General features: G+C 55.1%; 1 protein-coding gene across 1 annotated transcript; it reads left to right on the forward strand.

Moving 5' to 3' along the window:
- Positions 1-1,331: 1,331 nt before the first annotated feature.
- LOC103168141 (serum paraoxonase/lactonase 3-like) lies at positions 1,332-22,655 on the forward strand. Its single transcript, XM_029071333.1, has 9 exons — positions 1,332-1,638; positions 3,103-3,173; positions 3,898-3,953; positions 6,793-6,958; positions 9,293-9,419; positions 14,029-14,229; positions 19,415-19,496; positions 21,193-21,321; positions 22,384-22,655. Exons 1-9 carry the CDS (start codon positions 1,565-1,567, stop codon positions 22,540-22,542), a joined length of 1,065 nt encoding a protein of 354 aa, XP_028927166.1. The 5' UTR covers positions 1,332-1,564; the 3' UTR covers positions 22,543-22,655.
- Positions 22,656-24,330: the final 1,675 nt, after the last annotated feature.

A 24,330-nucleotide genomic window follows, 5' to 3' on the forward strand; every position in this document is an offset into this window, starting at 1 on the left:
TAATAATAATTATGGTATTTGTTTAGCACTTACTATGTGCCGAGCATTGTTCTAAGCGCTGGGGTAGATACAGGGTAATCAGATTATCCCACGTGGGCTCACATTTTTTAATTCCCATTTTTACAGATAAGGTAAGAGGCAGAGAGAAGTTAAGTGATTTGTCCAAGGTCACACAGCAGATGAGGCGGAAACGGAATTAGAACCCACGACCTCTGACTCCATAGCTCGGGCTCTTTCCACTAAGTCACGCTGCTTCTCTACTTGCACTCTCCCAAGCACTTAGTACAGTGCTCTGCACAGAGTAAGCACTCAATAAATATGATTGAAATACGATGGAATGAAGTGGGGGAGAGAGAAGGGGAAGGGAGAGGGAGGAAGAGGAGGGAGAGGGAGAGAAAGAGAGGAGGGAAAGAGAGAAGGAGGGAGAGAGGAGAGAGAGAGAGAGAGGAAGGGAGAGGGGAGAGAAGAGAGAGAGAAGGGAGGGAGAGAAGAGGGAGACGGGGACAGAGGAGAGAGAGACGAGGGAGAAAGAGAGAGGGAGGGACAGAGGAAGGGACAGAAGGAGGGACAGAGGAGAGAAAGAAGGGAGGGAAAGAGGAGGAAGGGGGGGAGAGAGAGGGAGGGACAGAGGGGAGAGGCGAGAGAAAGGAGGGAGAAAGAGAGAGAGGGAAGGTCAGACGAGAGAGAGGAGGGAGAGAGGAGGAAGAGGGGAGAGAGAGAGGGAGAAACAGAAGAGAGAGGAGAGAGAGGAGGGAGAGAAAGGGAGGGACAGAAGGAGGGACAGAGGAGAGAGAGAGAGGAGGCAGAGAGGAAAGAGGGAGAAGGGAGGGACAGAAGGAGGGACAGGGAGAGAGAGGGGGAGGGAGAGAGGAGAGAGAGGAGAGAGAGAAGGGAAGGAGAGAGGACGGAGAGGTGAGAGAGGGAGGGGCAAAGGAGAGAGGAGAGAGAGATAGAGGAGGGAGAAAGAGAGAGAGGGAGAGGCAAAGGGAGGGACAGAAGTGAGAGAGAGGGGAGGGACAGAGGAGGAAGGGGGGAGAGAGAGAGGGAGGGACAGAGGGGAGAGGAGAGAGGGGGGAGGGAGAAAGAGAGAGAGGGGACAGAAGGAGGGACAGAGGATAGAGGAGAGAAAGGAGGGAGAGAAAGGGAGGGAGGGACAGAAGGAGGGACAGGGGAGAGAGAGAGAGAGGAGGGAGAGAAAGAGAGGGAGGGACAGAAGGAGGGACAGAGGAGAGAGAGAGAGAGAGGAGGGAGAGAAAGAGAGGGAGGGACAGAAGGAGGGACAGGGGTGAGAGAGAGAGAGAGAGAGAAGGGAGGGACAGAAGGAGGGACAGGGGAGAGAGAGAAAAGAGGGAGACAGAGAGGGAGACGAGGGACCTGTAGGGCGGAGTCCCAATTTCCCTCCTCCTCCTCCTGCCCTCCCCCGGCCTGGTCTCCCCTGGTCTGGCCTCCCCTGGCCTGGAGCCGGGCTCGGCGGCCGCTGTCCAGCTTGTCCCTAGGACCGCTCCACTCCGTCCCCCTCTCCTCCTCTTCTTCCTCCTCCTCCTCCTCCAACCCCCCTCCGGCCATGGGGAAGTCTCTGGCGTTGGCCCTGCTGGGGCTAGGACTGGCCCTGCTCGGCGAGCGCTTCGTGGCTTTCAGGTGAGCGGGTCTTGGGGGACCCAAAGCCCCCACCCCAAGTGGACACCTCCTCCTCCTCCTCCTCCTGCCCCGTCCCCGGCCCACCCCGGAGAGAAGGGTCAGTGCCCCGGTGGTCGCGGGCTGTTGGGGGTCGGGTCGGGCCCGGGTCCAGGCCGAAGCCCCCAGGGGCTACGTGGAGAGCGCCCCTCCCCAGCGACGCCCCCGACGGGGACTGACCCTCCTGCTCTCAACGGGGGGCCGGGAGCTTAGAAATTAGTATAATAATAATAATCACCATCACGATGGTCTCCGTTAAGCGCCTACTACATGCTGAACTCTGTTCTAAGCGCTGGGGTAGACACGAGGTAGTCGGGTGGTCTCACGTGGGGCTCACAGACTTCACCCCCATTTGACAGATGAGGTCACTGAGGCACAGAGAAGTCAAGTGACTTGTCCAGGTTGACCCAGCAGACGACTGTAGAACCCACCTCCTCCGACTCCCGAGTCCGGGCTCTTGCCATTAGGCCACCATGCTTAGAATTCATTTACCATAATTTAATTCTAATTGATTTATCTTAACGTCTGCCCCCCCTCCTCTCTACTGTAAGCTCGTCATGGGCGGGGAACGTGTCTTCCGATTCCATTAACGGTAGCAATAATTATGATGTTATTTGTTAAGCACTAACTAATAGTGATTATGACTGTGGTATTTGTTAAGTGCTTACTACGTTCCAGGCACTGTACTAATCGCTGGGGTGGTTACCAGGAAATCAGGTGGACGCAGTCCCAGGTGGGGCCCGCAGTCTCCGTCCCCATTTTCCAGATGAGGCAACTGAGGCCCAGAGAAGTTAAGTGACTCGCCCGAGGCCACACAGCAAACGAGTGGCAGAGCCGGAATTGGAACCCGTGACCTTCTTTGTGCCAAGCACTGTTCGAAGCCCTGGGGTAGATACAGAGTAATCAGGTTGTCCCACGTGGGGTTCACGGTCTTAATCCCCATCTTACAGATAAGGGAACTGAGGTACCGAGAAGTGAAGTGGCTGGTCCAAGGTCACACAGCAGGCAAATGGCTGTATTTTGTACCTACCGCAGCGCTCAGAGCAGTGCTTGGCACAAAGTAAGTGCTTAACAAGTACCGGAATTTGATCGTTGTACTCCCACGAGTGCTTAGGTCAGAGTTCCCTACGTAGTAAGTGCTCAAAAAATAGCACTGATTGACTGGGAGGGGGTGACCCTGCTCCTGACTTCTGATCTCTGACCCAGCCCCTGGACCTTCAACCCCACCCCCACATCCCAACCCTTCACCCTACCTGCCCCTCACCTTTTATACCCAGCTCACCCCGACCTCCCCCCCGGCCTTGACCCCGCGCCCCTCCACCCTCTGCTCCTCTTCCCCCGCGTTTGCCCCCCACTTTCTGCCCTGCCCCTCCCCCAAGCCACCACCCCACTTTCCCTCCGACCGTAATTCTCCTGTTGCTCCCGCAGGAGTCGATTGAACTCTTCCCGAAAACTGGATCCCGTGGGCCTGCCGGGCTGCCGCCTGATCCAGGGAATCGGTGCGGGGGTCGGGGCGTGCGGGAAACAGGGGGTGCAGGGACCGGGGACTCCCTTCCGGCCCTTTGTCCTCTGCCTGCTTGGGACCATTCCCCTCCCTCATCCCGCCTGTAACCTCCACTGGGCCTGTGACCCCCCACCCCTCCCAACCCCGTGTCTGTGACCCCCTTCCGTCCTGTGACCGGGTCGGGGATACGGGGTGCGGAGCGTGGTTGGGGCTGGGGGTGAGGGGTGCAGGGCACAGCCTCTACTGGGGCACTGGATGGGTGGGAGTGCGGACAACTTTTGGCCGGTTGGCGGGAGTGGGAGATCCCGGGAGCCGGGGTAGAGGTCAGCAGGTCGACGCTGACCCCGTCCGGGCAGGAGAAGACGAGGTCCTGCACCCCAGGGACCCCAGGGGTGGCTGTCAGTGACCCTCCCCATTCCCCTTTCCGGTCCCGACTCGGTGGCGGCCTGGACTCTGCCCTGTGGAAAGGACGGCCGAGCACCGGATGTCAGAGGGGTCCCGCACAGGCCCGGAGGGCGTGCGGACCGGCAGGAGAGGGGGGCGGGCCCGGGTAGAGGCTAGCTGGGGGGTGTGTGTCTAGGAGGGCAGCCAGCACGCAGTTCCTCTCAGCGCCCTCTGCCTCAGTTGGAGCCGGGCCAGAGACTGGGTCCTTGGGCCCGGGCCTGGGTCAGGGCCAGGGCCGACCCTCAGGGACCGAAGTTCTTGTTTCTCGTCTGCAGAGACCGGTGCGGAGGACATTGACATCCTGCCCAATGGACTGGCCTTCATCAGCACCGTGAGTGTCTCTCCCCGTTACATTCATTCAGTCCTATTCATTGAGTACCATGTGCAGAGCACTGTACTAAGCGCTGGGAAGAGGACAATACAACAATTCACAGATGCGTTCCCTGCACGCAACTGTTCTACGTCACCGCCTCTCCAGGACGCTTCTTGGCCGTCTCCCGGACGCCCGCATATTGTGTCCTCTACCCCGCCTCTCTCCCCATCTCACGTCCGTCCCCATTCCGGGCCAACAGATGCATCGATAATGAGTAGCATGACGCAGTGAAGAGAGCACGGGCCTGGGAGTCAGTAGGTCATGGGTTCTAATCCCACCTCTGCCCCTTGTCTGCCGTACGGCCCTGGGCAAATCACTTCACTTCTCAAGGCCTCAGTTCCCTCATCTGTAGAATGGGGATTGAGACTGTGTGCTCCATGAGGGACAGGGACTGTGTCCAACCCGATCGATCCCCCAGCGCTTAGTATAGGGCCTGGCACGTAGTAAATAAGTGCTTAACAAATACTACAATTATTATTATTATAGGTCCTAGCAGAGCCCTAAGCTTGAAGTGAGAAGTGAACTGAGATCACACAGCAGACAGATGGTGAAGCCAGGATTAGAACCCATGACTACGCCACGCTGCTTACTGAGCTTACTGGTGTGTCCCCCACATCCCTCCTGCCTGACGGTTTCCCCACCACCTCTGGCCCCCTTGCCAGCCTTGGGCAGGGCCTGGACCCTGCCTTGTCTTCCCAGGGACGGGGAGCCCCATGACTGGCACATCCAAGCCGGGGGTCCCCCGGGAAGAGGAAGGGGTGGAACTTGAGGTTTCAGCGGCCTTTACTGGGGTGAAAGCCAGAGTCGGAGAGCCTGGGAGGTTATCTGAAATGGAGGTTATCTGAAATTGGAGAAGAGGAGGAGGAGAATGGGGTGAGAGGCCGAAGGCAACAGAGCAGGAGTTTGGCGGGCAGAAGGAGAGGGCACTGAGTGATTGCCCGTCAGCCAAGTGTATTTTTTTTATGGTATTTGTTAAGCGCTTATTCCGTGTCAAGCACTGTTCCAAACTCTGGGGTAGATACAAAGTAGTCAGACTGGACACAGTCTCTGTCCCTCATGGGGCTCACACTCTTAATCCTCAAGGTACAGATGAGGTAACTGAGGCACAGAGAAGTAAAGTGACTTGCCCAAAGTTATACAGCAGACAACTGGCAGAGCCAGAATTAGAACCCAGGTCCTCTGACTCCCGGGCCCGTGCTTTTTCCACTATAATAATAGCAATGATAATAATAGAATCTGTTAAGCGCTTACTACGGGCCAGGCACTGTACTAAGCGCTGGGATGGAAACAAGCAAATTGGGTTGGACACAATCCCCATCCCGCATGGGGCTTACTATCTTAATCCCCATTTTACAGATGAAGTAACTAAAGCCCAGAGAAGTGAAGTGAGGTTGCACAGCAGACAAGTGGTGGAGCCAGGATTAGAACCCATGACTAATAATAATAATGTTGGTATTTGTTAAGCGCTTCCTATGTGCAGAGCACTGTTCTAATTGCTGGGGTAGATACAGGGTCATCAGATTGTCCCACGTGAGGCTCACAATCTTCATCCTCATTTTACAGATGAGGGAACTGAGGCCCAGAGAAGTGAAGTGACTTGCCCACAGTCACACGGCTGACCAGTGGCAGATCCGGGATTCGAACCCATGACCTCTGACTCCCAAGCCCGGGCTCTTGCCACTGAGCCACGCTGACTATGCCACGCTGCTTACTGTGTGCAGAGCACTGTACTAAGCGCTTGAGAAAGTACAATCTGGCAATATAACAGACACATTGCCTGCCACAGTGAGTTTGCAGTCTCCCAAAGGAAGGGAGAGAGAAGGAAGTGAGGGAAGGCGGGGAGGTGGTGAGGCCGGTGGAGGAAGCCAAGTAATTCTCCCGGGTGATCTGTAAAGTTTACAAGTGCTCTCTGGTGACAGTATACAAATGCTATATGCATTATCTGCTCTAGGACATTTTTTGGCTGCTGACCTCCCCCCGCCACCCCCGGCAGGCCAGTGGAGACTCCTGGGTCCTGCGCTGTGAATAATAATAATGATTTTTATTATAGTATTTGTTAAGTGCTTACTATATGCCAGGCACTGTACTAAGCCCCGGGGTGGGTACCAGCAAATTGGGTTGGACACGGCCCCTGTTCCACGCGGGGCTCACGGTCTCGATCCCCGTTTTACAGATGAGGTAACTGAGGCCCAGAGAAGTGAAGTGACTGGCCCAAGGTCACACAGCAGACAAGGGGCAGAGGTGGGATTAGAACCAACGACCTTCTCTATCCACCTCGCCGAGCTGCTCATCGTGGTATCTGTTTAGCGCTTACTATGTGCCAGGCACCGTTCTAAGCGCTGGGGTGGATACAGGCCAATCGGGTTGGTCGGAGTCCCCGTCCCAGATGGGGTTCACGCTCTTAATCCCCATCTGAGGTCACTGAGGCCCAGAGATGTCAGATGACTTCCCCAAGGCCACACAGCAGACAAGTGGTGGAGCTCCCAGGGGCTTCTGATTCCCAGGCCCGGGCTCTACCCACTGGGCCCTGCTGCTTCTGGGGGTGAAGCCGGGGGGAAAGGGCACCCTCACGCAATTCTCCGGGGGATGGGAGCGGGATGAGGTCGACGGGAGGCCGGGGGTCCTGTCCGGCCCGGTCCCCGGGGATGCCTGGGTTCCCCGGCCGGGAAGGACCAGCCTGAGGTCCGGACCCGGATGGTCCTGGCAAGGGGGTCGTGTTGTGCTGGCACAGAGGGGCGTAGTGGGGGGATGGCACCCCAGTTTTGATGGGCGGACTGACGTGGGGTGTGCCGGGCAGGGTCTCCGCTATCCGGGGATGCAGAGCTTCGCTCCGGCCAGTCCGGGGGCCATCCTCCTCCTGGACCTCAGCCAGGCCCACCCCCAGCCGCGGGCCTTGGACATCCGCGGAGCCTTGGACCGGGACGCCTTCAACCCCCACGGCATCAGCGCCTTGGTGGACCCAGGTGAGTCCCCGGCCCGGCGGCGGGGACGCGGGGGGACACCTGCTGCGGGGCGTTGGGCCGAGGACTGGCCGGACGCCAACCGTCCCGCTCCGGGGACCGGGTTTGGGGCGGGAAAGCGGCGTTTGGGCCTGGTCTGTCTGAACGGGACGTGGGTGGGGAGTGATCCGTAGAAGGCAGGACCGGTTGGGAGCAGATGGGAACTGGAGGGAGAGGGCGGGAGCGGGTGGGAGCTATTGGGAGCTGGCGGGAGCGATCGGGAGCAGTTGGGAGCCGGCGGGAGAGGGCAGGAGCGGGTGGGAGCTGGTGGGAGTGGATGGGAGCGATCAGGAGCAGTTGGGAGCCGGCAGGAGAGGACAAGAGCGGGTGGGAGCTATTGGGAACTGGCGGGAGAGGACAGGAGCTGGCGGGAGCGGTTAGGAGCAGTTGGGACCTGTCGGGAGAGGTTGGGAGCGATGGGGAGCAGTAGGGAGCTGGCGGGAGAGGGCAGGAGCAGGTGGGAGCTATTGGGAGCTGGCGGGAGAGGACAGGAGCGGGTGGGAGCTATTGGGAGCTGGCGGGTGTGATCAGGAGCAGATGGGAGCGATGGAGAGCAGTCGGGAGCTGGCGGGTGAGGGCAGGAGCGGGTGGGAGCTACTGGGAGCTGGCGGGAGCCATCAGGAGCAGATGGGAGCGATGGGGAGCAGACGGGAGCTGGCGGGTGAGGGCAGGAGCTGGTGGGAGAGGGCGGGAACGGGCTGGAGCAGGTGGGTGCATGCAGGAACGGGTGCGAAGCAGCGTGGCTTTGTGGTCAAAGCCCCGGGCTGGGATTTAGAGGATGTAGGGCCTAATCCCGGCTCTACCACTTGTCTGCTGTGAGACGTTGGGCAAGTCATTTCGCTTCTCTGTGCCCCAGTTACCTCAACTGTAAAACGGGGATTAAGACCGTGAGCCCCACGTGGGTCAACCTGGTGACCTTGTATCTATCTCAGTGCTTAGAACAGTGCTTGGCACATAATAAGCGTGTAACAAATACCATTATTATTATTATTGTTATTATAAGAAGCGATGGGGAGCGGATTGGAGCTGGCGGGTGAGGGTAGGGGCAGGCAGGAGGGGGCATTAAGTGCTCAGAACCCCCAGAGAGCAGTGAGGTAAGGGGGCGAGGCTGGGGGGTGGGGGTGGTCAGCAGAGCGTTAGTTAGGGGAAGCATCGTGGCTCAGTGGAAAGAGCCCGGGCTTGGGAGTCAGAGGTCATGGGTTTGAATCCCGGCTCTGCCACATGGCAGCTGTGTGACTGTGGGCAAGTCACTTCACTTCTCTGGGCCTCAGTTCCCTCATCTGTAAAATGGGGGTTGACTGTGAGCCTCACGTGGGACAACCTGATTAGCCTGTATCTCCCCCAGCGCTTAGAACAGTGCTCTGCACATAGTAAGCGCTTAACAAATACCAACATTATTAGTCACAGTGCTGGCCCCGCCCGGGAGGACTAGGTTTTGCCCCAACCTTGGTCTCCGGCTTTCCCGGCTCCCTGGGTAGAGGGTCTGCTCCATGCTGCAGGAGGAAAAAGCAGGGGATTCAACAGGACCAAGCCCCTGAGGCCCAGAGACCCAAACCGGGCCGGGGTCAAGCTCGGGGTAGGCGGCTGCTCGGGTCTGAGGACAGAAGGAAAGACTTGGGGTCCCAGTGGACCACAAACTGAGACCGAGCCTACACCCTGAGCCCAGGGATGCGACCACAGGAGCCAGGAGGCTGAGTCAGGCAGGGCTCTCCGTTATCAGATGATGTGGGTCCCAATCCTGGCTCCGCCACATGTCTGCTCCGTGAACTTGAGCAAGTCACCTCACTTCTCTGGGCCTCAGTTACCTCACCAGTAAAACGGGGATTAAGACCGTGAGCCCCACCTGGGGCAGGGATTGTGTCCAACACAGTCATCTTGTATCTACCCCAGTGGCCGGCACATCGTAAGCGCTTGACAAAGGCCACAATCGTTATTATTATTATTTTTAATACCTCGGGCTGGTCAGGGCCGCACAGGCCGACCGACCCGGGCGGGCTGGGGGACGCACACCGGAGCCGACTCGGGGTGGGGGCGGGGGGGGACGGAAAATAAAGCAGGGCTCGGTGGCAGCAGGAAAGATTGTGGTTAGACCTAAAGGAGAACTGGACGTCAACACATCAGAACAGGAGAAAACCAGAGAGAGTGGAGCCTCTGCCCAGGGGGTGACTTTAAGGAAGGAGCCGGGGCCGGTGGGTGGGCCTCAGGCCGGACTGGATGCAGGGGGCCTCTGAGGGGCCCCGCTCTGACCTCATGCCCCGGGCCGGGGCTGGGGGTCGGGGGTGGCCGTTCTGCCCGCAGATGGCACGGTGGACCTGTACGTGGTGAACCACCCCCATCAGACCAGCACGTTGGAGGTGTTCAGGTTCGAGGCCGACACGCAGGTCCTCTCCCACATCAAGACCATCCAACACCCGCTGCTGCACAGGTGCCGTTTGAGGGCCCCGTGGGGCTGGGGGTGGGGGGAGGCTGGGCAGAGGAATATCGGGGCGGGGGAGGTCCCGATCTGCGACTGCCTCCTCTCTGTCCCCCTTCCTGAGTGGGGATCAAAGGCAAGGCTCTAGCGCATTGAAAACCCTTGAGGAGCAGTGTGGTCTAGTGGATAGAGCACGGACCTGGGTTCTAATCCTCCGATTGTCACCGAGCGACCTTGGGCAAGTCACTTAATAATGATAGTAATAATAACGGTACTTTTTAAGCGCTTATTATGCGCCAAACACCGTTCTAAGCGCTGGGGTAGATCAAGTTAGATTGGACACAGTCCCCATCCCACATGGGGCTCACACTCTTAATCCCCATTTTACAGATGAGGTCACTGAGGCCCAGAGAAGTGAAGTGACTTGTCCAAGTTCACACAGCAGACTAGAACCCAGGTCCTTCTGACTCCTAGGGCCGTGCTCTACCCACTAAGCCACGCTGCTTTTTAACTTCTTAACTTCTCTGGGCCTCAGCTCCCTCATCTGGAAAATGGGAATTATGACGGTGAGCCCCATGTGGGACAGGGACTGTGTCCAACCTGATTAGCTCTTGTCTACCCCAGCGCTTTGTACAGTGTCTGGCACCTAGCAAGTGCTTAACAAAGACCATTAAAAATAAAACATTGCCCCCCAAGGGCCCAGCTGTGTCTCTTTCCCCAGCTAATCTGGAGCCCGAACACAGCAGAGTGACCCTCGGATTCCTAGCTGTTTGCCAGGCATGGGCCTGCCTAGATCCCCCTTCCTGCTGCTTAATAATAATAATATTAATAATGATGGTATTTGTGCCAACAGTGCTATGTGCCAAGCACTGTTCTAAGCACCGGGGTAGATACAAGGTAATCAGGTTGTCCCACGAGGGGCTCACAGACTTAATCCCCATTTTACAGATGAGGTAACTGAGGCACAGAGAAGTGAAGTGACTTGCCCAAAGTCACACAGCTGAAAAGTGGCTGAGCCGGGATTAGAACCCTTGACCTCTGACTCCTAAGCCCGGGCTCTTTCTACTAAATCTTGCTGCTTCTATTTCCCCAAATCCTGGCCCTCAGGACCTTCCAGTCTACTGAGGGCAGAGCACTTGGGAGACTACAATAAAGTAGGTAGACCTGATCCCTGCCATTAATAATAATAATAATAATAATAATGTTGGTATTTGTGAAGTGCTTACTATGTGCAGAGCACTGTTCTAAGCTCTGGGTAGATACAGGGTCATCAGGCTGTCCCACGTGAGGCTCACAGGCTTCATCCCCATTTTACAGATAAGGGAAACTGAGGCACAGAGAAGTGAAGTGACTCGCCCAAAGTCACACAGCTGACAAGCGGCAGAGCCGGGATTCGAACCCATGACCTCTGACTCCCAAGCCCGGGCTCTTTCCACTGAGCCATGCCGCTTCCCATATCAAGGAGCTTACAGTCTACTGTGTACGGAGGAGGGTCCTGAGCTCTTGGGGGGGAGTATAATACAGTTAGACCCGATCCCTGTCGTCAAGGCCCTTACAGTCTACAGGTACAGAGCACTGTACTGAGTGCTTGGGAGAGTACAGTAGAGTACGTAGACCTGATCCCGGTCCTCAAGGAGCTCACAGTGTTGTCAGGAAGAGAGTAAACTAGAGGAAGAAGAGGAAAGAGGAAAAGATGATTTCCAGCTCCTGGAGTTAATCAAGAGGTTAATCAATCAATGGATTCATCGAGCACTCACCGCGAGTGAGCTGATAAGCTTTTTAAAGCCAATGGTAAGGAATTTCTGTTTGAAGAGGAGGTGGATGGAGAGCCACTGGAGGTTCTTTAGGAGTGGGGAGATATGAAGAAGCAGCGTGGCTCAGTGGAAAGAGCACGGGCTGTGGAGTCAGCGGTCATGGGTTCAAATCCCGGTTCAGCCTCTTGCCCGCTGTGTGACTTTAAGCGAGTCACTTAACTTCTCTGTGACTCAGTTACCTCATCTGTAAAATGGGGATGAAGACTGTGAGCCCCACGTGGGACAACCTGATCACCCTGTATCCTCCCCAGTGCTTAGAACAGTGCTCTGCACATAGTAAGTGCTTAACAAATGCCATAATTATTATACGGACTGAACTTTTTTTTAGAAAAATGATCCGGCAGCAGAGTGAAGTGTGGACTAGAATGGGGAGAGGCCGGAGACAGGGAAGTCAGTGAGGAGGCTGATGCAGTAATCAAGGCAGGGTAATAATAATAATAATGTTGGGATTTGTTAAGTGCTTACTCTGTGCCAACGACTATTCTCAGCGCTGGGGTAGATACAAGGGAATTAGGTTGTCCCACGTGGGGCGCACAGTCTTCATCCTCATTTTACAGATGAGGTAACCGAGGCGCAGAGAAGTGAAGTGACTGGCCCAAGGTCACCCAGCTGACAAGAGGCGGGGCCGGGATTAGAACCCATGACCTCTGACTCCCAAGCCCGGGCTCTTTCCACTAAGCCACGCTGCTTCACGTGGGATAGGGTAGGATAAGTACCTGCATTTTGGGTGGTAGCCGTTTGGATGGAGAGAAAAGCATGTAGTAAAGGCTGAACTGACAGGATTTGATGCCAGATTGACTAAGCGGTTTAAATGAGATGAGTCAAGGATAATCTGAGACTGGGAGGCTGGCGGTGCTGTCTACAGTGAGAGGAAAGTCACGGGGAGGGCAGGTTTTGGAGGGGAAGATGACGAGTTCTCTTTTGGACGTATTAAGTTTGAGATGCTGGCGGGACATCCAAGTAGAGATGACCTGAAGGCAGGAGGAAATGTGAGACTGCAGAGCAGGAGAGAGAGATTGGGGCGGGAGAGGGAGATTTGGGAATCATCCGCCCGGAGGTGACAGTCGAAGCCGTGGGAGCGAATGAGTTCTCCAAGGGAGTGGGTGGAGATGGAGAGTAGATGGGGACCCAGCCCTGAACCTTGAAGGACCTCTTTAATTAGGGGGTGGGGGCAGAGGAGGAACCCCCAAAAGAGAAAAGGAGCGGCCCGAGAGGTAGGAGGAGAACCGGGAGAGGACAGTGTCAGTGAAGCCAAGGTTAGATAATATTTTCAGGAGAAGGGGGTGGTCCACAGTGTTGTAGGCAGCTGAGAGATCGAGAAAGACGAGGATGGAGTATGTCGAGAGACGGCATGGACCTGTGGAAAATAATAATGTCGGTATTTGGTAAGCGCTTACTATGTGCAGAGCACTGTTCTAAGCGCTGGAAAAGGCACAGGCCTGACAGCCAGAGGATGTGGGTTCTAATCCCGGCTCTGTCACTTGCCTGTGTGACTTCGGGTGAGTCATTTCACTTCTCTCTGCCTCAGTTCCCTCATCGGTTAACAGGGATTAAGACTGTTAGCCCCAGGGACTCTGTCCAATCCGATTAGCTTGTATCTATCCCAGCTCTTAGAACGGTGCTTGACACATAGTAAGCGCTCAACAAAACCCATTATTATCATTATTTTGTTAATGAAATGTACATCGCCTTAATTTTATTTATTTGTTATTGTTTTTAATATGTTCATCCCCTAGATTCTCTTTATCGCTATTGTTCTTTTCTGTCCGTCTCCCCCCGATTAGACCGTAAGCCCGTCAAAGGGCAGGGACCGTCTCCGTCTGTTACCGATTTGTCCATTCCAAGCGCTTAGTCCAGTGCTCTGCACATAGTAAGCGCTCAATAAATACTATTGAATGAATGAATTATTATTACTTAAAGAGAGGGCAGTTTCTGTGGAGTAAAGGGTGTGGAAGACGGATTGGAAAGGTTGAGTTTTTGGGGTGGGAGGGGGCGGGCTAGCAGGAGGACAAGCACTGGGTTTCCTCCCTTCGCCCCCCCGTCCCCACGACTCCCATGTCTCCACCTTCAAAGCCTTATCGAAGGCCCGTCTCCTCCAAGAGGCCTTCCCGGACTGAGCCCTCCTTTCCTTTTCTCTCCCTCCCTTCTGCGTCACCCTGTCACTTAGATTTGCACCCTGTATTCATCCCTCCCTCAGCCCCACAGCACTTAGGGAAGGAGCATGGAGTAATGGATAGAGCACAGACCTGGATGTCAGAAGGTGATGGGTTCTCATCCCGGCTCCCGCCAGTTGTCTGCAGTGTGGTCTTGGGCAAGTCCCTTCACTTCTCTGGGCCTCAGTTACCTCATCTGTAAAATGGGTGTAAAGACCGCGACGGGGACTGTGTCCAACTCGATTTGCTTGTATCCACCCCAGCGCTCAGTACAGAGCCTGGCACCTAATAACCGCCTAACAGATGCCACGATTATTATTATGACCATATCCTAAATTTATTTCTTCGTATTCATGTCTCTCTCCCTCTTTAGACTGTAAGCTCCTTTCAGAGAGGGAACATATCTATGGACTGTGTTAGACTGTACTCTCCCAGGCGTTTAGTACAGTGCCCTGCACACAGTAAGCACTCAAAAAAGCCGATCGATCGATTGACGGTTGGTACGTGTTCATGCGTGTGGGTTTAGGCTGGGTACGTGCACGTTCTCCTCTCATAGGCGTGTACTTGGGGCCCCGACCGGGTCCCCCCTGAGGCCGGGGACCCCGGTTCCCGGCTTCCCCGACACCTCTCCCCTCCTCCCTTCCTCCTTCCCAGCGTGAACGACCTGGTTGCCGTTGGGCCAGACCGGTTCTACGCCACCAATGACCACTACTTCACCCAGCCGCTGCTGGCCCAGCTGGAGGTGTTCCTGGGCCTGTGGTGGACCAACGTGGTGTTCTACAGCCCGGAGGGGGTCAAGAGCGTGGCCCAAGGCTTCACCTTCGCCAACGGAATCGCCATCTCGCCCGACCACAGGTACGTTGTCTGTCGATCCAATCACATCCTCTCATTCGTTCAGTCGTATTTATTAAGCGCTTACTAGGTGCAGAGCACCGGACTAAGTGCTTAGCCCCGGACTACTACCACTACTAATGATAATTATGGTGTTTGTTCAGCACTCACTATGTGCAGAGCACAGTTCTAAGCGCTGGGGTAGTTTCAGGATACTCAGATTGTCCCACGTGGGGCTCACATTTTTTAATCCCCATTTTTGCGGCTGAGGGAACTGAGGCCCAGAGAAGTGAAGTGACTTGCCCAAGGTCACACAGCAGACAAGTGGCGGAGCCTGGATTGGAACCCACGACCTCTGACTCCCCAGCCCGGGCTCTTTCCACCGAGCCACGCTGCTTCTCCTAAGCCCTTAATCCTCTCCCACCTTGATTACTCTATCGTCAACCTCCTCCTCCCAGCTTCCTGTTTTTTCCCACGACAGTCCATACTTCACTCTGCTGCCCGGATCATTTTTCTACAAAAACGTTCAGCCCGTGTCTCCCCGCTCCTCAAGAACCTCCAGGGATTGCCCATCCACCTCCGCCTCAAACAGAAAGTCCTTACCTTGTCGGCTTTAAAGCCCTCGATCCCCTCACCCCCTCCTGCCTCACCTCACTACTCTCCTACTCCAACCCAGCCCGCACGCTTGGCTCCTCTAATGCCAACCTTCACTTTGTGCCTCAGGCTTTTTTGTCTTGCTGCCAATGCCTCCCCTTGCCCTTGCCCTCCTTCTGGCCCGGAACGCCCTCCCTCCTCAGATCCGACAGACAATTACTCTCCGCGCTTTCAAAGCCTTCTAGGTGGCCCATCTCCTCCAAGAGGCCTTCCCTGATTAAACTCCCCTTTCCTCTTCTCTCCCTCCCCTCTGCTTCTCCCTGATTTGCTCCCATTATTCATCACTGTAAGCCCGTCACTGGGCAGGGATTGTTCATTCATTCATTCATTAATTGTAGATATGAACATAATTCTCTCCTATGAATCAATGCCTTAACGTGGCAGGAGAGTTTGTATATGCTGACGAAGCTTAGAGCTGTACCGTTGAGAGATAGTCTCTCATCAGGGTTACCCATAATGGAAAGGGCACAACAATAATCAGGCACATTTCCCGTCCATGATGAGCTTATGGTCTAGGGATAATGGCACTTGCTAAGTGCTTACTATGTGCCAAGCACTGTTCTAAGCGCTAAATGTGGAGCCCTGAGTGACCAATTCGTTCCCCGAGATTATATTAGCGGGTTCGTGTGTTGAGGCTGCCAAGGGGATGATCACCACAACTTAGAAACCAGATACTTGAATATAACCATGCGATCAACAGAAAATCAAAGATTCAGCTATTGCAAAGAACACAACTCTACCCAGACCAACCCAAGCAGAGAATTTTCCTACCGCGAGATAATCAGTCCGGTGTTCGGGTCCTTAATGACCCGGCCATTATGAGAAGCAGCGTGGCCTAGTGGATAGAGCACGGGCCTTGGAGTCAGAAGGTCATGGGTTCTAATCCCGGCTCCGCCACTTGTCAGCTGTGTGGCCTTGGGCAAGTCACTTCACTTCTCGGTGCTTCAGTTACCGCATCTGTAAAGTGGAGATTAAGACTGTGAGTCCCAGGTGGGACAGGGACTGTGTCCAACCCGATTTACGTGTAGCCAACCCAGCGCTTAGTACAGTGCCTGGCACAAAGTAAGCGCTTAACAAATACCACAGTTATTATTATTATCCCCAACCCGAGAGGTCCGTCGGGCCTGGGCTGTCTCCGCCTTCCCTTCAGAGGAAAGTGAACAGGAGTACCGGTGTCGTGAGAAGCAGCGTGGCTCAGTGGAAAGAGCCCAGGCTTGGGAGTCAGAGGTCATGGGTTCGAATCCCAGCTCTGCCACTTGTCAGCTGTGTGACTGAGGGCAAGTCACTTCACTTCTCAGCGTGGCTCAGTGGAAGGATCCTGGGTTTCGGGGTCAGAGGTCATGGGTTCAAATCCCGACTCTGCCACTTAGCTGTGTGACTGTGGGCAAGTCACTTAACTTCTCTGTGCCTCAGTTACCTCATCTGTAAAATGGGGATTAACTGTGAGCCTCACGTGGGACAACCTGATTACCCTGTATCTCCCCCAGCGCTTAGAACAGTGCTCTGCACATAGTAAGCGCTTAACAAATACCAACATTATTATTATTCTCTGTGCCTCAGTTCCCTCATCTGTAAAATGGGGATTAAGACTGTGAGCCTCACGTGGGACAAACTGATGACCCTGGATCTACCACAGCGCTTAGAGCAGTGCTCTGCACATAGTAAACGCTTAACAAATACCAACATTATTATGATTATTATTTCCCTCTCCTCTTATACTAGTCTTGTTGATCAGAACATCGAGCTTCTCCCAGGTACGATCTGTTCATTCATTCTTTCATTCAGTCGTATTTATTGAGCGCTTACTGGGTGCAGAGCACTGTACTAAGTGCTTGGAAAGTACAATTTGACAACAGATAGAGACACTGCCTACTGACATTTGTGATGATGGTGCGGTTTTCTTTCCTATCTTCTCTGATCCCAAGTCAAGGACCCCTCCACCTTGGTAGGATGAGATAAGCAGAAGGCTGGGGGTTGTGTTTGTTGAGAGAATTAGTTTAGGAAATGGATTCGGGGTCAGGTTAATGTTAAAAAGAGTTAGCCTCAAAAAGCGGGTCGGGGTCGAGTTAATGCCGGGGTCTTTATCTTAGCCTATTTTCCTTCAACCCTCCAACACGGCCTCAGTAAGAGCGTGGCCCCGGCTCGCTTCCAGTGTCCAGGCTGTGAGTAGCCCGGTGCGAACTGCAAACCTGGCATCCCTTCCATAAAGGCAAACAACACAGAATTAGGTGAATCCATAGGCACAAAAATACAAAGAATAAACCAATACGTATTTTCATTTGGTCTTCGCTTGGAGCCTTCCTATCTGGCTGTGATCAGAGGAAGCGATATGCTGAAGGGCATTAAGTTTAACACATTGTTTATTTAAGGTGAAAACTGCAATCATCAACAAGTTAATCGAGTTGGACACAGTCCCGGTCCCACGTAGGGCTCACAGTCTTAATCCCCATTTTACAGATGAGGCCCAGAGAAGTGAAGTGATTTGCCCAAGGTCACACTGCAGACGAGTGGCAGAGCTGGAATTAGAACCCAGGTCCTTCTGACTCCCGGGCCTGTGCTCTATCCCCTAAGCCATAGTATTTGTTAAGCACTTTTCTATGTCAAGCACTGGTCTAAGCGCTGGGGTAGATACCAGCTAATGAGGTTGGATGCAGTCCTTGTCCCACGTGGGGCTCACAGTCTTCATTCCCATTTTACAAATGAGGTAACTGAGGCCTAGAGAAGTGAAGTGACTTGCCCAAGGTCATGCAGCAGATATGTGGCAGAGCCAAGATTAGAAAGCAGGTCCTTCTGACTTCCAGGCCCGTGCTGTATCCAACCATGCCACGCTACTTCTGGCTGTACTAATCACTTGGGAGATTCTGATATAATTCATTCATTCATTCATTCAATAGTATTTATTGAGCGCTTACTATGTGCAGAGCACTGTACTAAGTGCTTGGAATGAACAAGTCGGCAACAGAGAGAGACAGTCCCTGCCGTTTGACGGGCTCACGGTCTAATCGGGGGAGAGGGACAGACGAGAACGATGGCAATAAATAGAGTCGAGGGGAAGAACATCTCGTAAAAACCGATGGCGACTAAATAGAATCGAGGCGGTGTACATTTCATTAACAAAATAAATACGGTAATGAAGATATATACAGTCGAGCGGACGAGTACGGTGCCGAGGGGAGGGGAAGAGAGAGGGGGAGGAGCAGAGGGAAATGGGGGGAAAAGGGGGTTAAGTTGCGAAGAGGTGAAGGGGGGAGGGTAGAGGGAGTAGAGGGAGAAGGGGAGCTCAGTCTGGGAAGGCCTCTCGGAGGAGGTGAGTTTTAAGTAGGGTTTTGAAGAGGGGAAGAGAATCAGTCTGGCGGAGGCGAGGAGGGAGGGCGTTCCGGGACCGCGGGAGGACGCGGCCCGGGGGTCGACGGCGGGACGGGCGAGACCGAGGGACGGCGAGGAGGCGGGCGGCGGAGGAGCGGAGTGCGCGGGGTGGGCGGTAGAAAGAGAGAAGGGAGGAGAGGTAGGAAGGGGCGAGGTGATGTAGAGCCTCGAAGCCTAGAGTGAGGAGTTTTTGTTTGGAGAGGAGGTCAATAGGCAACCACCGGAGGTGTTTAAGAAGGGGAGTGACAGGCCCAGATCGTTTCTGCGGGAAGATGAGCCGGGCGGCGGAGTGAAGAATAGACCGGAGCGGGGCGAGAGAGGAGGAAGGGAGATCGGAGAGAAGGCTGACACAGTAGTCTAGCCGGGATATAACAAGAGCCTGTAGCAGTAAGGTAGCCGTTTGGGTGGAGAGGTGGTATACATGTTCCCTGCCCACAAGGAGCTTCCAGGCTAGAGGATCTCCCTCCTGGGCCCCCTCTCCCTGGCCTCTGGGTTTGCCATGTTATAGTTGAGGTAACTGGACCTTGAACCTTCTCCACCAATTTCCCCTTCCCCCTTGCAGACATTGCATCCAGGGCTTCATCCGGCCCCTGTTTGGTCTCTGACCCCAAGGGCCCCCGGCTCTCCCCGCCCCAGGCTTATGGTCCCAGCTCCCTCCCGGAGAAGGACCGGCAATCGGCCTCTGAGCCACTGCCCCATCCCTGGAGTCCTCTATAATTTTGGTATTTGTTAAATGCTTACTATGTGCCAAGCACTGTTCTAAGCACTGGGATAGATACGAGGTAATCAGGTTGTCTCGTGTAGCGCTCACAGTCTTAATCCCCGATTTAAAGATGAGGTAACTGAGACACAGAGAAGTCAAGTGACTTGCCCAAGGTCACACAGCAGACAAGTGGCAGAGCCTGGATTAGAACCCATGTCCTCTAACTCCCAAACCCGTGCTCTTGCCTCTAGGCCACACTGCTTCTAGACTGTAAGCTCATTGTGGACAGGGATTGTGTCTGTTTATGGTTCTGTTGTACCCTCCCAAGTGCTTTGTACAGTGCTCTGCACACAGTAAGCGCTCAATAAATACAATTGAATGAATGAATGGAGCCTCAGGTCACAACAAACTGGCCACCTCCTTCCAAGATGGTGGCCAAGATCCCGGGGCTTGCCTCAACTGGCCATTCTCCCATGTGTTTTGCAGGTTCCTCTACGTGGCCAACCTGGGGGGCCAGAATATCCACATCCTGGAGAGGCACGGAGACTGGAATCTCACCCAGCACAAGGTAAGAGGGTCTGGTTGGGTTGTCAGGGTCACGGTTGGGATCACATCACCCGGAGCAGTGAGGCCTAATAATAATAATGATAAATGTGGTATTTGATAAGTGCTTACTATGTTCCAGGCACTCTGGGGTGGAACCAAGCAAATCGGGTTAGGCACAGTCCCTGTCCTACGTAGGGCTCACAGTCTCAGTTCCCATTTTACAGATGAGGTAACTGAGGCACAGAGAAGTGAAGTGATAATAATAATAATAATGTTGGTATTTGTTAAGCGCTTACTATGGGCAGAGCACTGTTCTAAGCGCTGGGGTAAACACAGGAGAATCAGGTTGGCCCACGCGGGGCTCACAGTCTTAATCCCCATTTTACAGATGAGGGAACTGAGGCACAGAGAAGTTAAGTGACTCGCCCACAGTCACACAGCTGACAAGTAGCAGAGCTGGGATTCGAACTCATGAGCCCTGACTCCAAAGCCTGTGCTCTTTCCACTGCGCCACGCTGTTTCTCTAAGTGACTTGCCCAAGGTCCCCCAGCAGATAAGGGGGCAGAACCAGGATTAGATCCCAGGTCCTTCTGACTCCTAGGCCTGGACTCTATCCACTACACCATGCTGCTTTTCCAAGTGGAGAAAGCCTGGACTTGGGAGTCAGGATCTGGGTTCTAATCAATCAATCAATCGATCAATCAAAGCAAATCAGGGAGACACAGAAGGGAGTGGGAGAAGAGGAAAGGCGGGGGGACCGCTTAGTCAGGGAAGGCTTCTTGGAGGAGATGGGTTTTCAGTAAGGTTTAGAGGAGGAGGAGAGTCACTGTCTGTTGGATATGAGGCAGGAGGGCGTTCCGGACCAAAGGCAGGACGTGGGCGAGAGGCCGACGGCGAGATAGATGAGATCGAGGCACGGTGAGTAAGTTGGTGTTAGAGCAGCTAAGTGTGCAGGCTGGGTTATAATAGGACAGTAGCAAGGTGAGGTAGGTGGGGGCAAGGGGATTGGAGGCTTTAAAATTGATGGTAAGAAGAGGTGGTTGGGCAAATGCTGGAGATTCTGGAAGAACGGGGAAATGTGACCTGATCGTTTCTGTAGAAAAATGATGCGGGCAGCAGAGTGAAGTATGGAATAATGTGGGGAGAGACAGGAGACGGGGAGATCAGCAAGGCGGCTGATGCAATAATCAAGGCAGGATAGGATAAGTGCTTGAATTAACAGGGCAGCAGTGTGGATGGAGGAGAGAGTACAATAAAACAGTTGGTGGACACGTTTCCTGTCCACAAGGAGCTTACCGTCAGCTGAGTGGGCAGGATGTTGGGATGGGGTTAGCATGTAGGTGGGGCCTTGTGGGCAGACCCTGATTGGGAGGGGAGACTTGGGGTGAAACTCTGAGGTGGCAGAGCTACGGTTTCTAAAAAATGTTGAAGTCCCTTGAATGGATCAGAGGAGCATATTGGAGAGGGACAAAATCTCCTCTCACCTCGCCCGAGGGCGAGCCCGTCACCGGGCTCTCTGTGGGAGTGTTGGTCTCCAGGCTCCCTGTGGGTGCGTCGGTCTCCAGGATCCCTGTGAGTGGGTCGGTGTCCAGGCTCCCCGTGGGTGGGCCGGCCTCCCAGCTCGCCGTGGGCAGCTCGGCCTCCAGGCTCCCTGTGGGCAGGTCAGTCTCCAGCTGTTGACTGGACCTTCGACCTCTCTCCCCTCCCCCCCGGACCAGGTGCTCGAGCTGGGAACGCTGGTGGACAACCTATCCGTCGACCCATCTACTGGGGACGTGTGGGCCGGGTGCCACCCGAATGCCATGAAGCTGTTGAACTATGACCCCGAAGACCCTCCGGGGTCCGAGGTTAGTGAGCCCCGATTTTGGGTTGTGATCGGGGGGTTCAGCGGTCTTGTCCCTGCCCAGGGAAGTACCATCCCGGACCAAAGGTTCGCAAAGAGCCGGGGTTGCTGTATTATCGTCCCGTGTGCACCAGTCTAATCTCATTCCCTGTGCACACGCCCTCTCTGTCTCTTTTTCTGTCTCTCCCTCTCTCCTTACCTCCCTCCCTCGCCTCAAACCCAGTCTTTTAGTTATTAGTCAGAGGAGCCAACCTCGATTTTCTGATTGGCATCCCCAAGGAGAATAATAATACTAATATTTATGGTATTTGTTAAGTGCTTACTATGTGCCGGGCAATGTACTAAGTGCTGGGATGGATACAAGTAAATCCAGTTGGACACAGTCTCATCCCACATGGGGCTCACAGTCTCCATCTCCATTTTACAGATGAGGTAACGGAGGCCCAGGGAAGTGAAGTGACTTGTCCAAGGTCACACAGCGGATTAAGCGGCAGAGCAGGATTAGAACCTGTGACCTTCTGAATCCCAGGCCCGGGCTCTAGCCACTACACCATACTGCTTCTCCAGGGCTGGGCAGGGTTGACCATCCCGAACCACACCAGCCCAACAGACGTGGGTGTTTCAGGTTGCTGTAGCGGGCCCTTAACGGGCAGAGAGAAGAAGTAAAAAAGACTCGACCCAGCACTCAAGGAGCTTTTCCCAGTCCCTAATGGCCGGTGCTGAAGACTTCGTTTTTCTTAGCGAGAATCTTAGCCAAAGAAAGAAAACGTCTTTTCAAATTTACCTTTTTTACGGGCTGGATCGAGGCTGGTCTCCCCTTCGGTGGCTCTGGGGGCGGGGGAAGACCCAGGCTGGAGGTTGGGGCGAAGGATGCTCGCCCTGTGCCTGTGTGGGGAGCCCCTGCGACCGTGTGCACGGAGGCGAACATGAGGAGCGTGTGCGTGGCTTTCCCCGGCAGGTCATGCAGAAGGGCGCCCCCAGGCGGGAGGGCAGTAGGTGAGCCCGGAGGGGGCTCCTTGTCGGTTGGGTGATTCCGAGTCGCATGTGGCCCCTGGCCATCCCCCAGGTCCTCCGCATCCAGGACATCCTCTCGGCCAGGCCCACGGTGACCACGGTCTTCGCCGACGACGGTTCGCTCCTCCAGGGGAGCTCGGTGGCTGCCGTGTTCGGCCAGAAGCTGCTCATCGGGACGGTGTTCCAGCGGGCCTTGGCCTGCCACCTCTGATGACCCCCGACACCCGGGCAGGGCCGTCTCCCGGAGCACGCGGAATGGGATCACCTCCCGGAGGGCGTGGAGCGGGTCTGAAAGTAAAGAGCGATCACCGGTCTCCTCCAAAAGTGGCGTCGTCTTGGCCCTGGGCGGAGGCTTTTAGAAGGTGTCAGGACAGGAACAGGGCCAGTTAGGGGAGGGTTCCCTGGGCTCTTGGCAGAGGTGAGTCGGCGAGTTAGAGGGTGGTGGGTGGGTCGGTCTCTAGGCACTGGGTGGAAGAGAGTGGGGGGAGACCCTTAAGGTGGAGGTAGGGGTTCAGTCTGTGGGCACCGAGAAGAAGCGGAGGTGGGGGTGGGCGGGTGCAGAGGCAGGAGAGAGGCAGCTGCCTCAGGGCTCCGATCAGAAGGACTGATCGTGCAATTCCCACCTCCTCCAGAAGGCCTTCCCGATCGCACCCAGTCCCCCGGCTGCCATTCCCCCAACTGCCATTTCAGCATTTTGGTGTGCCAGCCATATTTTAGAGCCCCACCTGCTCCCTCCTGTTTCTCAATTATTTTAGGGTTCGCTTCCCCCACTAGATGCTAAGCTCCCTCGGGGCAGGTATCGTGCCTACAAAATCTAGTGTACTCTCCTAAGCATTCAGTACAGTGCTCTGTACTCGGTGCACATTCCGTAAATACCACTGACTGATTTCTCATCCAACACCCCCGACTCTCCTTCTTTCCATCCCGGATTCTCCCCCAGTGATCCAGCACAGACGCTCCAACACCCCTGACTCTCCCCTCTCCATCCCCAACTCTCCCTCCAACGACCCAGCCCGGACCATCCGACACCCTCGACTCTCCCCTCTCCATCTCCGATTCTCCCCAACCCCAGTGACCCAGCACGGATCGTTCGGCACCCTCTGACTCTCCCACTCGGGGTATGTGGAGTGGGGAAGAAGCTGGGGAAGCAGCATGGCATGATGGATAAAGCCCGGGCCTGGGAGTCAGGATGACATGAGTCCTAATTCCGGCTTCACCACTTTTCTGGGTGTGACTTTGGGAGAGTCGCTTTGCTTCTCTTTGCCACGGTTCCCTCATCTGGAAAATGGGAGTTAAGAGAGTGAGACCCGCATGGGACAACCTGATTAGCTTGTATCTACCCCAGGGCTTAGTACAGCGCTTAAGAAATACCACTGGGAAAAAAAAGGAGGGCAAGACCACATATCCTCCAAGGAGTGGGTGGGGCCAAAGCTCGGCCAACGCCTCCGGAGGTCACCGCGGCCTCCGCCCACACTTGAGTCAAGGGTGTTGGACAGTCTGTGCTGGGTCACTGGGGAAGAGTCAGGGATGGAGAGGGGAGAGCCAGGGATGCTGGGCGGTCCATGCTGGATCACTGCGGGGGAGTCAGGGATAAAGAGGGGAGAGTCTCGGAGTCTATTCTACTCGGGGCATCTGAGCGGTCTCTTCTGTTCCCGATACCAGCCCCTCTGTGACTTGAAGGATCTGCCACTTTGGACCGAAAACTGTTTTTCCCCAAAGTACGTGCTTCCCTCCCCCTCCCAAAACCGCGGCCCGGGTCCCACTCCCACTCACCCGAGGGTCCGCAGCCGCCCGGCCCTGTCGCAGAGCCCACCTCTGAGTCCCCACCCTTGAACCACTCGGGGCCGCCTTGGGGGGCCATCCGCCGCTCAGCTGGAGACCTTGACCTCAGCCGGGCTCCGGTCCCGACTCTGCCGCCGGCCTGCTGTGTGACCTGGGCCAGGTCGCTGTACTTCTCTGTTTCCCCAGCTGTAAAACGGGCATCATTCCTGCCTCTCCC

The sequence above is a fragment of the Ornithorhynchus anatinus genome, chromosome 8, assembly GCF_004115215.2.
Source record: "Ornithorhynchus anatinus isolate Pmale09 chromosome 8, mOrnAna1.pri.v4, whole genome shotgun sequence".
NCBI classification, from domain to species: domain Eukaryota; kingdom Metazoa; phylum Chordata; class Mammalia; order Monotremata; family Ornithorhynchidae; genus Ornithorhynchus; species Ornithorhynchus anatinus.